Raw genomic sequence first — 13,707 nt, 5'->3', positions numbered from 1 at the left:
ATAAATAATCAAACCAACCACCAAAGAAACCCAAAATATTTTCAGACACTTTTTAATCAAATAAATGGGGGAAGAGACCAGTTTATATAAATATAAGCGTGTTTAAACTTGCTGTTTGGACTTTGCATAGTGTGCATTTTCACAGGAAAACTACTATGGAATGATGCATATGATCACAATCAACAAGTGTCAAAACTATGGGGAAGAAGTGAAACTGAAATCAAACTGCTCGTGATTAAAGATTGGTCCTTATTACTGAAATACATGAAAGGAACCATCCCAGGAATACTGAAACATTAGTCTTACAACTGAAGACAGTAACTGCACAGAATAGATGTTAAGCAAACAATTTAATGCAATGAGAGCTTTACAAAAGAAAACAGCGGCCACATAGATCTTGTGGGAAAGAGACCATGAAGTGTATGCAACCCAGTCAATACTATGAATATGTCAACAGTTCAAAATTAACATCAAGTTTACATTCTGTTAGGGCTTACAAAATACTATTCATGGCAGTTAAACATAACAAAACAAAGCACAACAGCTGTTTGCCTGACAGATGAACAGATAAAAGACACCCAAGCCTACAGCACTTCACGTAACAGAAAATTATCTTGCATGCATACATCCCATTAAGTTCTATGAACAGTCTGTAGTTCCATATAGAAAAGTGGATTTGGGGCAGCAGTTTATCAGAAAGTGAGGACAGACATACAGAAGAACTTACACAACACACAAGACCTCCAGCCTTTCAGTGGAATTAGAACAAAGTTTCCGCAAGACAGATTTATTGCCCATTTACAAAGAACAAATAGTAATTAAAAGACAAATATAATAATTAAACATATAAGCTCTGGAATTGTACAAAGATAGTAATTTCTTGTGGCTGAGATGCATTGTTAAAAACAGGGCCAACTGAAGGGACCTCTACAAAGGTGCAACATCATTTCCTGCAGTTACAAGGGGACATGACTGAACAGGTAAGACACAGATTCACCATTGTGTGTTCTTCGAATTGCCTCAGCCAGGATCATGGAAATGTCAATAAACTGAAAGAAAAAAAATAATCAAAAAAGGTAAATTTTATGGGATGCCAAGTACAATCAGCTACATATTTTATAAATACATGAACAAACATTAAATTTACCATTGTGCTGTCATTGCAGGAAGCAAAATAACATAACATACATATGTACTTCTCTGGTTTGAGCTAAACAGAAACAATTCTGCTCAGTGATTTTACTTTTCAGCAAAGTCTCTTTTGATAGCCTCTACTTTCTGAAGTTAGCAGCATGTTTTTGCAGACAGTGACTGCTACTAGAAGGGGTAACACCTGATGTTTACAGTTACTGCCATTGGTACACAGTACTGCATTAATATGAAGTACAGACTTAATAATTGAGTAAGAAAGCACTGGTGCACAGGCACCCTTCTGAAGGCTTCCCACACGAGGCATGTTGTCAGAAAAACTATTCTAGCCATCAGATGGCAGTGTCCACTTGACACAAATACAGCTTAAGGGAAGCACACCTTTTAAGCGCTTGCCTTCCTTAAATACCAAATAAATTAAGCTGCTTAAAAAAAACAAACACAAACAAACTATGTGGCATTAAAAAGAGACCAATCTTTTACACTTTCCCCTGTGTTAAGGAAAAACTCCAAAACAGGTGGCCTCTCCACCTGCAGACATGACTTTCCAGAACAATATCACGTAAAAGCTACGGACATGTCAACTTTGTTATTTTCAGTTTGGCTTTTGAAAGGAAGCATGTCATTATTATCCTGACCATTTTCACCACTGTATTTTCAAAATAAATAAATGAAGTCCTCTAAGGTTTCTGTGGCATCCACAATAACATAACTAAAGGTCCTACATAAAAATATTGCATGATTAATATTGGTCAAACTCCCCCTCAACCCCCAAACCCACAACAACCACCCACAGACAAACAAAATCAACAAAACTACAGAGCAAATTCTGCATTTGCCACTCTTGCAGTCAGGCATACTCAGTCTATTGCAAGTATCAAATATTTTGCAATACTCTGTTCCACTACTGGAATCCCTTTAAAACAGTTCTTTGGCATGTTTTAGCAAGATGTACTGTAAACAATGTATTTTAGAATATTATTTGCCTCTCAAGTTACAAATTCTAGCATGAGTGAACAGTAAATACAAATCCAGAGTTTAAACAGATGACAAAACCACCACTCTACCTGAATTTTTGGGCAGTGTTTCATTTTCTCTTCCTGGGGGATTGTATTAGTTACGACAACAGCCTCGAAATTTGCATTATTAATCCGAGAAATAGCAGGACCAGAAAAGATGCCATGAGTAAGAATGGCATAAACTTTAGTAGCTCCAGCAGATATTAACCTGTAGAATACAAAAGAAAAGTATGCTGCAATGCACATTTACATACATGGCTATAGATGAAGTCAGATGCAAATCTCTAAAAGACATTTTACAAACAAATTCCTCCTAGAGTTGCAGAAAGATATAAGTGTCTACAAAACAATTCAGAGAATCGTTTTTCTAGTTATAGAAATAAGTCACGCATACAAAAAAATATATAGCTGCTAACCAAATAAAAAAGTTACTATCAGCAGCAGTGATACTAATCTAAAATGCTGCACTTTTGACCATACCAGCACAACATGCATTTGAATTCCAGTATGAGTTTTCTATCTTAAACAGGCAAAAATTAAGTAGGTTGGATGAGAGTATTCACAACTCTGTGCCTCCATTATTGTCCACCTTTATCTTCATTTGCAATTCAAACAACTCTGCTTGGGAAGAGTTTTTGAGGAAGTAGAAGTGTTAATGATTAAAAGCCTAGGTTATGCAAGGTTGTGGGAAGACATGCTGCTGATGCAAGCATGCAATGAAATAATGCAACACAGGAGGAAAAAAAAAAAAGTATAAATCAAAGAACTAGAATGCCTTGTGAATAAGTCAGAATCTCTTAATTTGGTTTTGACTGGCCTCTCCATCTCCAGACACTCAGCTAGGTCCCAGCTGCTTTTCTAGTCTTAGAAATAGTGGCCCCAAAGAATTGTATTTTATCAGATCATATCCTAAACACAGTAATATAGGGGAAAAAAAGGCAAAGCCACAGAAATGTAATGCATCTTGAATGACTCAGCAGAATAAAAGTTTTCTGGTCATTCTCAACATTACATTCAGTAGCTGCATCCTACACGGAGGATGCACTATGACAGCAAGTTATTTATCAGCTGTATCAGAAAATACATTTAATTCATCTGCTTGATATACATCTAGGTCACTGAGATAAAAAGTCTAAAATTGGCAAGCAGATCTAATTAAGCACAAAGTACATCTTACCTAGATCTGGCATTAATGAAAAGCGCTACTTCATGTCAAGAACATGGAAGGCAGCACCACTCAAGCAAAAGCATCTTAGATGCATTGACGATTTGTAACGGGTTTAGAATTTGCTCTATAGAAAGCTACTGTAGGTAAACCAAGTGCTTCTTTCCTAACAGGAAAGAAATAAAAGCCTCCTTTTTGACAGGATTTAGCTTCCTCTGTGCACAGGAGTACAAAAATCAAAAATCATTGGATAGGCATTTTCTGAAGCACGCTTTGGGGTCTGATTCGGATTAGTTTGCAGACAGCAATCAACTGCACAATATCTCTTTGCAAAGTTTCAAACTTCCCAGATGAAAAGAAACACAAGACTATATGAATCCTTCTACCACAAATTCTTGGCATTCTTTTTATCTAGATGCAAAGAGTAAGCATGTAGCTAAAAAGATCGCGTACTTGTGGGATGATCTTCACTGTAAACTACCAACAGTAATGTCTAGCTCACTTAAGCTTCATCCTGTTGTTTTGATACCGTTCCCCAAAATATTCTCCCAGAGAAACTGGCTCCTCAGGGCCTGGATAGGCACACTCTTTGCTGGGTGAAAAGCTGGCTGGAAGGCCAGGTCCAAAGAGTGGCGATGAGCAGAGTTAAATTCAGTTGGCAGCCAGTCATGAGTGGTGTTCCCTAGGGCTCAGCACCAGGGCCAGGTCTGTTTGACATCTTTATTGATGATCTAGATAAGGGGATCAAGAGCACTCTCAGTAAGTTTGCAGACGACACCAATCTGGTCAGGAACATTGATCTGCTTGAGGGTAAGGAGGCTCTGCAGAGGGATCTGAACAGGCTGAGGTTCAACAAGGCCAAGTACTGGGTCCTACCCTTGGGCCATAACAAGCCCAGGCAATGCTACGGGCCTGAGGAAGAGTGGCTGGAAAGTTGTCCAGCAGAAAAGGACCTGGGGGTATTGGTCAAGATCAGCTGAACACAAGCCAGCAGTGTGCTCATGTGGCAAAGGCCAACAGTACCCTGGCCTGTATCAGGAATAGTGTAGTCAGCAGGACTAGGGAAGAGATTGTCCCCCTTCTACTGGAGAGGCCACACTCCAAATCCTGTGTTCAGGTTTGGCCCCCTCCCTACATTTTGGTGCTGAAGGGTGTCCAAAGAGGGGCAACAAAGCTGGTGAATGGTCTGGAGAACAAATCTTATGAGAAGTGGCTGAGGGAACTAGGGTTCTTTAGCCTTGAGAAGAGGAGCCTGATGGGAGACCTTCTCGCTCTCTACAGCTACTTGAAAAAAGGTTGTAGTGAGGTGGAGATCAGTCTTTTCAATCAAGTAACAAGTGATAGGACAAGAAAAAATGGCCTCAAGTTGCACCAGAGGAGGCATACTTTGGATATTAGGAAAAATTCCTTCACCAAAAGGATCATCAAGCATTGGAACAGGCTGCCCAGGTTAGTGGTTGAGTCACCATCCCTGGAGGTGTGGGCTTCATCTCAAGAAGTAGACCAACTGGAAAGAATCCAGTGGGCATCAACAGAGTAGAAGTCTAGAAACTAAGTAGAAAGACTGAACAAACTGAAGTTACTTATAGCCCAGAGGGGAATGAGAACACTCTCCAACTAACTTCCAGACAAAACACAGGGAAAACTTATTCTTACCTCCCTGGATAAAAAGGACAAGTAGTTTTACACTGAAGATGCAAATGCACTGAACACTGGGGAGAAAATACTTTGCACTGTTAAATCTACTAAAGCTTTGTGAAAGATTGCGTAAGGAGAGTGGAAGGACTCCACGAGGAGGTTTAAGAGAACGATTTTTTGTTGTTTCTGCCTTGGAACTGAGAAATGCATTATATGGCCAAAGTCCCTTCCAAGTTACATGACTTTATTCAGTCTTCTTTTTAAACACAGGTAATATTTCTGTAAATATTTTCTCAATTCCATGTCCTAAAGAAGCGACACAGCTTGATCACAGCACTGTGACCTACAGACTCAAGGATCAGAGTGACTTCATGCTACAGAGGTCAGGCTGGGTTATAAGCATGCAGGATACAGCAACTGCACTCATCAGCTGTCTGCAGGTTACAGCACAGTGAGCCAGTTCATAGCAATACTTACTTGTCTGCCGCATGACATATTGTGCCACATGTGTCAGCCATATCATCAACAAGAATTGCTACTCTGTCTTTCACGTCACCAACCAAGACCATTCTGTCCACTTCATTTGCCTTCTTTCTTTCCTTGTGAATGAGAGCAAATTCCACATTCAGTCTGTCAGCAATTGAAGTAACCCTAATTTACATGAAGAAAAAAAAACACATTTAGGGAATAATTTCAAAACAAAAGAGCGCCATACACGTGTATTTGTCAAAATATATAGTTTGCTTCCTGGCTTTCAAATCACCGCAGCACAAACTTTTGCAAGTAATGAGATAGGTTAGAAATAATCTTAATTCACTGCTAAAAAAAAAAAATACAACCAGAGAGTCTTGAGCTATACTCCTGAAATAATTTTTTTTGTTTTCTGTCAAGTGCCTGGCTTTGAAAATATTTCAGCTGTTCACAAGCTCTTATTAAGCTCTGCAATACCTAGTCATGCTAGTTCAAAGTAGAGGTAGCCTCAATGCTAATTATACAGCAGCGTGCACTTTAACATCCTAACTGAAAATATCATTGTGGGAATGTGAAATAATTCTTTTAGCAGTACTTGACTAGTAATCAAGTAGCTTACTTCATTAGTAATTCCCTTAGCAATATATCTTCTCGACAAAGACCTTTTAAAACTATTCAGGGTGACCTCTGGTGGCCAAACATCCAATAACAAACTTAATTTGTGGACTCCTGACTGCTTTTTAAAGGCTTGGGGTTTTTTTTTGTTTTTATCCCCCAGTATTCTAGAGCTAGTAGGTATAAAGACTCAGGAACAAAAAAAAATACTATGGCTGATGAAGCTTTGTAGACTGCCTTATTTTAAAAAGTTTAGAATGTTTTTAATAAGGTTAATATGCACAGTTAATAAAAGCTGTATTCTCTACCACTTAAGTCTAAGAAGTGGTTAGTTATGGTATTTCAACATCTAGGTGATAAACAAAAAACACAAATGTTCTGGTACTTTTTTTGGTGAACAACAGTGTAACTTCATAGCAGTCTCAATACCTCAGAAGCATTAAGATATCATTTGCATACATTGTTTCAATCACAAAGTTTAATAAACTGGGAAAATTAACCAAGCAAGTGGTAAGAAGCAAAACCAAATTCAGATATTTTAAATGAGTGTAAGAACATGTTTGGGTTTTTAAAATTTCTCTAATGCTTACAGATTTAAATTTTAAGACAAGCTTTCTACACATTCTATTCCAATTTCACTAACATAAGTATTATTTGGAAGGTCTACATGTTTTAAATGGAAAGGTTAAACCATTTTCTTTATGTTACACCTTGGAGGTGAAGGAGAATCTGTGAGTTTATTGAAAGCAACATCTTCCCCTACATCACACCAGCAATTTCTTGGTTGGATCACAACAGAAAGGTAGTAAAGAGACTCTTATGTTAAATAGATTAAGGGCAGTCCTCAAAAATAAACTTTTATTTGTATATTATCAAGCTGATCATACCTGCTGTTGTCTGACTTGAATTCTAAGCAAAGGCTGCATTTTGTTTAAAGAAAACACCCAAAGAAAAACAAAACAAAAACACCTCAAACCACAGTATCCAGATAGGAATGAACAAAGAAATTTAACTGTCAGTCATCTGTATTTCAGAATGCATTCTACAGTTTATACTCTTCACAAGTTTAACTTGATAAATCTAAACAGGTACAACTATGGAGTTTTAATCAACCTTATTTGTCAGTTATTTATTACAACATGAACACTCACAACAGACCCAGGAACTTGAATTAAAATCAAATTGGACAGTCTTTCACATTTTTCCCCATACTATATTTCAAACTTTTAAATTACTACAAGCTTACAGGACTCATACTTCATTTGTCTTTGCTTCCACTGAGTTTTTTAGCAGTGGGACAAACAATAAAACCCAAGAATAAGCACTTTGCCTCAACGGCATGATTTACCACCTCACCAGCCACAGTGTTTCTGAGCTTTTGCATTAGTTTACGTTCAATATATACCAAATAAAAGATACTCTGATGAGTAATGCACGCTGTGAATGAAGAAACACTCAAATAACTAACTCTTCTATTTTCACCTTTTGTCACCCAAGACAAAAGTTTGCTCCCTTTTCCTAGTATTCAGAGTGCACCACTGGGGGTCAATAGGTTTACAGCTGGAACACAATAACAAAGGAAAAAAGAAACATGACTCGAGCAAGCTCTTACCTAAATGCCAGCAGGTACAGTGGGGATAGGCCATATGCTTTGACAGAGAAGGGAAACTTATGCAATTCCAGAGCGAAGCAGGAAGAGGTGCAGCAACTGGACTAAAGAAGCAAGCAGCAGGAAAAAATCTCTTCCCTCCTGCAGAGGGATTCAGCTAATGAAGCCACATCCAGGGAGAGAGAAAAAGATTTTCTTTAGAGTATAGAAAGCTCCTGGAAATTTTCAAGCACGAATAGCGTTGGAAGAACTAGATGTTCTGTTTTTACAGTGCAGTTGGTTTCAGAGATGTACTCTATATCTTGCATAATTCAGAGAGGAAAGAAGAAGACTAGACAAACTAGTTCATTAACTATGCAGCAAACTAATAGTTTTAGGCTTGTATAGTACCTTTTTGCACCACCTGCGTCAGGTGAGACTATGATACAGTTTCGCCATTCCAAAATGTTCTCTTTAATCCACTGCAGCACTGCAGGTTCTGCATACAGGTTATCTACTGGAATGTCAAAGAAACCCTATTCCAAAAGGGGAAAAATAAAAGAGAAGTTTAATGAACACATGTTTATATGTTGCCTGGAACAAAGACACAGGGAAAGAATCAAGCCCTTGCCTTTCATGTACAGTAGAGCTTTAATTACTATTTTATACTGTCCTAATTATCCCCTCTGATATTACTATCAAACACAAAAGTCAGACAAATATCTCTCAGACAAGTATCTCAAAATCTCTCCTAAGAGTAGTGAAATAAACAACAGCTGTTCTCAAATGATACAAAAAAAATCAGAAAAGAACATCACCTTCAGACACTAAAGTAAATTCATATTTGTGAAAAGTTCTCACAAAAAATCCAGTGAGTAATATTCAGTTTCCACAAATTTCAACTGCTTGAAATAAACAGTAGTATTTTAATATGGGGAAGATTCAAGTAATACTACTTGAACAGCAGAAACAGAACTTTTCTTTTTGTGAAGGTCAGAATGACAGAAGTCTGTGCTAGACCACAAATGAACCTGCTTTTTATTTGCATGACAGTCATCTAGCATAATAGGAAGTCCTGATTAAACAGAATACCAGAACTGGAAAAGGTGTTTTCTAGACTAAAAGCAAGGTGTCTTGAAAAGAAGAATGCATGAGAATAACAAGTGATGTCTGCTCTGTGCCTGAGGAAAGGGTTTTGTGATTTGCTGGATTCAGCAGTGAGCCAGTTAAGGGCTGCAGTCTCCATCTTCACTTCTCTCAAGAGAACGTTGTCCCCTTGCCTGTAACAACAAACTTATCTATGGTAATACCATAATGTCTCACCAGGCCAAGTTAAGAGAATTTGCCACAGACCAGTATGTTTTATGTTCTAGGAGCTCTTATACTAGACTTGGCAAACTCCACTGGAGACTCCAACATACAAATATTTGAAGTGCCTGCAAAATCACTGGATAAAGTCAAGGGTGGTCTCCTTCAAAAAATAATTTTATTAGAAACAGGTAGTGAGACTTTCTCTGAACCCTGAGAATTACAATTCTGTACATAGCCTTTCAAAACACAAGAAAAAACCAAATAATTAGCCTTCCACATTAATTCAGTAGAGTCCCTATCCACAGATACCTGGATCTGAGAAGCATGCAAGTCCATGGTGATGATATGGTCGGCCCCTGCAACTGACAGCATGTTGGCAACAAGTTTTGCAGAGATTGGAGCACGACTCTGAGGAATAAAGCACAAACATTTAAACTCAAAAAAGACCTCAGCTAGATGCAAGGAGTCCGAATATTAGCTACCTGAATTGATCTCTTTTTGTCTTTTAAAATATTTGGAATCTAGACATGAAGAGTTCCAGAACTTCAGGCAAACTAGCCTTTCAATAGCTAATCTCACTACCAGGGTTTTGAAACTCAGCAAAACATTTAGGAATCCCTTAAGCAGCTTGCACAATCTGCCTATTAATGCTTTGTAGTAATTAGACTAACAAGCAGATAAAATTTGGGATATAATTCTCCAATTCTTGTATTTTTCTGTATCAGAAAGACAACCTGCATTTCTCTACACTACCCTACATTAACATCCAACTCTCAAGTAACTATCCTGTTCTAAAACACATTGCCAAACCCAAATACTGAAGGCAGAGTTAACTCAACTTTTGAGTACACTGTTTTAAAACAAAGGTAATATCAATCATTTCTTCATGACACAGCAAAGCTTGTAAAAGATCCATGTTAGCAGGGGTCTTCTACTCTTGCCTCTTTATTTATTCTCTTTGTCAATTCAGACTTAATTATTGGATGCAATTAGGAGTCTAGAATTCCCAAAAACAACAGGAAGGAATTAAAAAAAAAAAGTGGAAAGAACGAAAGAGGAGCAAAAAAATCTAATAGCAAAGTTAATGCCAATGTCAAAAGCTTTTTAAAAGTCATGAAGATGCAGAGCAAATGGCAAGATAAAAAAAGAAGATGGAAAATCATGATTGGAGGGTACCTCACTTTTTTTTTTTGGCAACTCCTAAGTTTTTTTCATATTTTGTAAGCTCTGTAAAAAGCTTTGCTGCCCTAGGCAGCTTTCTCTGTGACAGAAATATTAAACAAAAGCATCTGTTTTCTTTTTGCCAATCTTTAAATAACACTAATGGCTGGCAATAACATTAGCATGAAGGCAGAAATGCAATTCAGAGGTTCCATCTCACTGTCAGACTCTTTCTTGCTGGCACAGTCTTCACTCCTACTACGTCTCTCCATGCCTTATCTAGCCTCCTAGGAACCCCTTCTCCCTTTACCCCATGCACACAGCTACAGAGTGTCTCTGCTCTACTTCCACTGATGCTCAAGGGCACAATCCAAAATAAGTTGATCCGCTGACAAGTTAACCTGGATGCTTTTCTGTCTGTGCCATATTAAGAGGCCAGTATTTTCCTGAAAACATTTGCTAATTTAGGTGGAAACTCGGGATTTCTTTCAACCTGCAGATTGCCAACACGCTTCCAGACAAGAAACTGAGATATTACAATTTTTCTTACGGCTGGATCGTTTATTAACACTATTACAGAAATTCTTCATGTTTAAAACCATCTCTTATTTTTTTAATTTCACAGAACATCCCTCCCACGTGGTCTGTGTAACATACACAGATGTATGCAACAGCTAGTACTTCCCTAGATCTCTGCAACTGCAGATGCTTATATCTTCCATAAGTTTGCTATCATTAGCACTTCAGCACAGATGATTTTCTAGTTACTGAAGACTATGCTGTAAGGTCGTTCTGTATGGTCTAAGTCAGCCACATATATTTCCAGATATTTCTATTAGCAGAAAATTTTTGCCTCACGTCACCCAAATTCCTGATCACTTCAGCTCATTTTAGCAGCATAAACTGACATTTTTAAGCTGAGCTTCAAAATACGTACAGCTCTGGCAACATCTAATAAAACAAAGATTTGGTTTCTACTCTTTTGACTCTACCACAATGTTCTCTTATCAGATCTTTGTAAAGACATCATCCAATGCTACAGCTAAAATGGACTAATAGGTGATGCTGAAAGCAGAGGCTTGCTTCCATGCTTGTCCCATCCTATCTTCCAGGCCACACTTCCACTACGTGCCTTGTGCTGCACACCAGGACTTGAACCCACAGCAGCCAGATGAAGCAGCTCAAATGGAAGAGAAGGGAAAAGAAGATGGCAAGTCAGGACCACCCCTTCTGGTAGTTCAGGCTAGATCCTAAAGGCAAATTACATTCTTCCCAGAATATGGTTTGCCATTCCCACTCTAACTGGCATACTGAATTTTGCCTTTTTTTTTTCCCCCCCCTCTATTTCAGCTCAATGTGAATACCACTTAGCCTGTCTCATGTATCAATATCGTGATTATCACCCTCACAAAAACAAATGCTTTCCTGGGTCAAATACTGTTGCATACATTACCAGTTGGTACTTCTTTCAGCTGCTGACCTTGCAGGCTGCCTTCCCAGAAGGAAGAACTTGAAGCTTTTACCACTAGGTAACCTGTTTTAGCAGACATGCACACATCACACATTGCCTACGTGTTGGTAGACAGAGGATCTTGGAAGGAAAGATAGCCAGACACCAATACCTGTTTCTCAAGAACAGGCTAACAGAAGATTAAGACAAATGAAGTTCGCAGCTATCTGACAGTTTCCTTTACACAAAATTAAAAGAAAACACACAACATGCTCAAAAGGATTTAGGATTTGATTGTTTGCATGGAAAATAAAAGTTTTGTGTTACAAGACAGTGCAAATCAAAGATTATTTTTTCAAATCAAAGGAAGTATATTCATGGGAACCTCAGATAAACCAGCCTCATTATTCAGGAACTTGGATGACAAAGGTAGCTGAGAACTCAAGATTTTCTTTACCTTGGAGTTTGCAAGGTTTGCTTTTGTTCAGAGAGGCAAGAATACAAAGAGATTCACAGAACACAGAAATTCACAGTATTCATTGTTCCATTCTTTGACACAATTTGAGATTGGTTTCAGAATTATTAGTGTGAAACGCAACATTATGCACAGAAACTAAATTATAAAAAAAAAAAAAAAATCAAAAATCATGGAGTTATTAGTTCCTAAGCAAAATCCCTGCTTATGTAAAAATTATATATTTTCTTTCCTTTGTGATGAACCACAAATTTATTCACAATTCTTAAAATTACCAGGGGCAGAGGAGAATCCACAAAGCTAATATAAGCAACCTCAGAAGAGTAACCGTGCAAAGGACACATAGCTGAAAGTAGAAGTTGCCCATCAAGATTAAAGCTTCAGTGCCATTAAGCATCTTATTCCATTGTCTTGCTCAAAATGCATCACATGCATATTGAACAAAAATAAAAACAAAAAATAAAAATCCAAGAAACCCCAAAGATTTATAACTGGAACTTTCACTTCCAAGAAAGCCAGTTGTGAATTGCACGGACACTGAGTCTTCACTAATGTATTACCTAAATTTATTGTCTCAAAAACGAGAAATGCTTTGAAGCTTCAGAAGTTGACAGCCATTATCTTGAATATTCAGATAATTTTTTTTTAACTACAAGCTAGGAGCTTTCTAGTAGCAAATTATTCCACAGGATTACTGTCATGGCCTAGGTGAAACACAACTGAAATCAAGAAGTGAAACTGAAAATGTTCCCAGTTATACATAATGTAACCCAGTAAGTTTCACCTTTTAAGGCCATGTTAATGGAAATGCATGGTGTTAGATTAAAAAAAAAAAAAAAAAAAAAAAAGATACCTACCCAACGCTCCACGGACCCCTTCTACAAATCAAAAGAACAAAGTTACATGAGCTGTAGAATACCAAACTCACCTGTCACTCTGCATCTAACTTATCTGAAAAACATCTCTGCAGCACCCTACATAATGTGTCCTGCCCATAGCTTATAAGGTTAGCATAATTAGAGGATTCATAAATACAATTATGGCCAAAGCAGATACACCTGAGCTAATTTTAACTTAGCTGCCTTATGTAACAGAAGTATTCTAGTTTATGGCAGCAAGCTCTTAAAAAAATAAAAACAACCAAAAACCAAACCCAAACAACTGTGTTTTTAATTTAAAGCTAGTCCAGGTTTATTACTAAAATTTCCAAAGTAGATTACACAGGCCTCATTCAGAATATGAATTTTTTTTACTGCAAGTGCCCTTGCTTAAAACAAATATCAAGAGCACTTTCGCTGTTTTTAATAATCATAACTGAAATAGACGTATGAAGCTATTTCAAAGCAGTAAGGGCTCAGTCTATTTAGATTTTTATGGATTAAAGTCAACCAGAAAACAGCAACCAACTAGTGAAGATTTCACCCGTGAGAAGAAAATCAGTGCAACTGTAGGAAGAAAATGGCTGGCACTTTACTGACACTTCAGGTAACACACACAGCTTATGCACTCAACATGGGTCAAAGACCAAGTGATGTGATGCAATCCAAGAGCAGGAGGAAAGACCTCCCTGTCAATAAGCTGCCCAATGTTGACAGCTACATTATAGCTTATTTTGCAAAATGAAGGTCAACTCCCAAGGTTAATTTCCAAAGATGGCAAACATTT

At 37.7% G+C, this 13,707-nt stretch overlaps 1 protein-coding gene across 2 annotated transcripts in view; it reads right to left on the bottom strand.

Moving 5' to 3' along the window:
* Window positions 1-776: 776 nt before the first annotated feature.
* The window catches only part of LOC104276622 (ribose-phosphate pyrophosphokinase 2), a 14,832-nt gene continuing 1,901 nt past the window's right edge, over window positions 777-13,707 (bottom strand). The window contains exons 2-7 of one of the 2 annotated variants that reach the window (XM_009873020.1): window positions 12,900-12,920; window positions 9,266-9,364; window positions 8,057-8,181; window positions 5,449-5,622; window positions 2,217-2,376; window positions 777-1,049 (exon numbers count right to left, since the gene is read on the bottom strand). In XM_009873020.1, coding sequence (XP_009871322.1) covers window positions 957-1,049; window positions 2,217-2,376; window positions 5,449-5,622; window positions 8,057-8,181; window positions 9,266-9,364; window positions 12,900-12,920 — 672 coding nt within the window. In that variant the 3' untranslated portion in view covers window positions 777-956. Of the gene's footprint in view, window positions 1,050-2,216; window positions 2,377-5,448; window positions 5,623-7,669; window positions 7,824-8,056; window positions 8,182-9,265; window positions 9,365-12,899; window positions 12,921-13,707 lie in introns of those variants that run through there. The other variant, XM_009873028.1, reaches the window with a different exon arrangement.

This window comes from Apaloderma vittatum, unplaced genomic scaffold (genome assembly GCF_000703405.1).
Source record: "Apaloderma vittatum isolate BGI_N311 unplaced genomic scaffold, ASM70340v1 scaffold1990, whole genome shotgun sequence".
Taxonomy (NCBI): domain Eukaryota; kingdom Metazoa; phylum Chordata; class Aves; order Trogoniformes; family Trogonidae; genus Apaloderma; species Apaloderma vittatum.
Note: the sequence above shows the minus strand (reverse complement) of the source record. Positions and strands in the feature narration are given on the sequence as shown.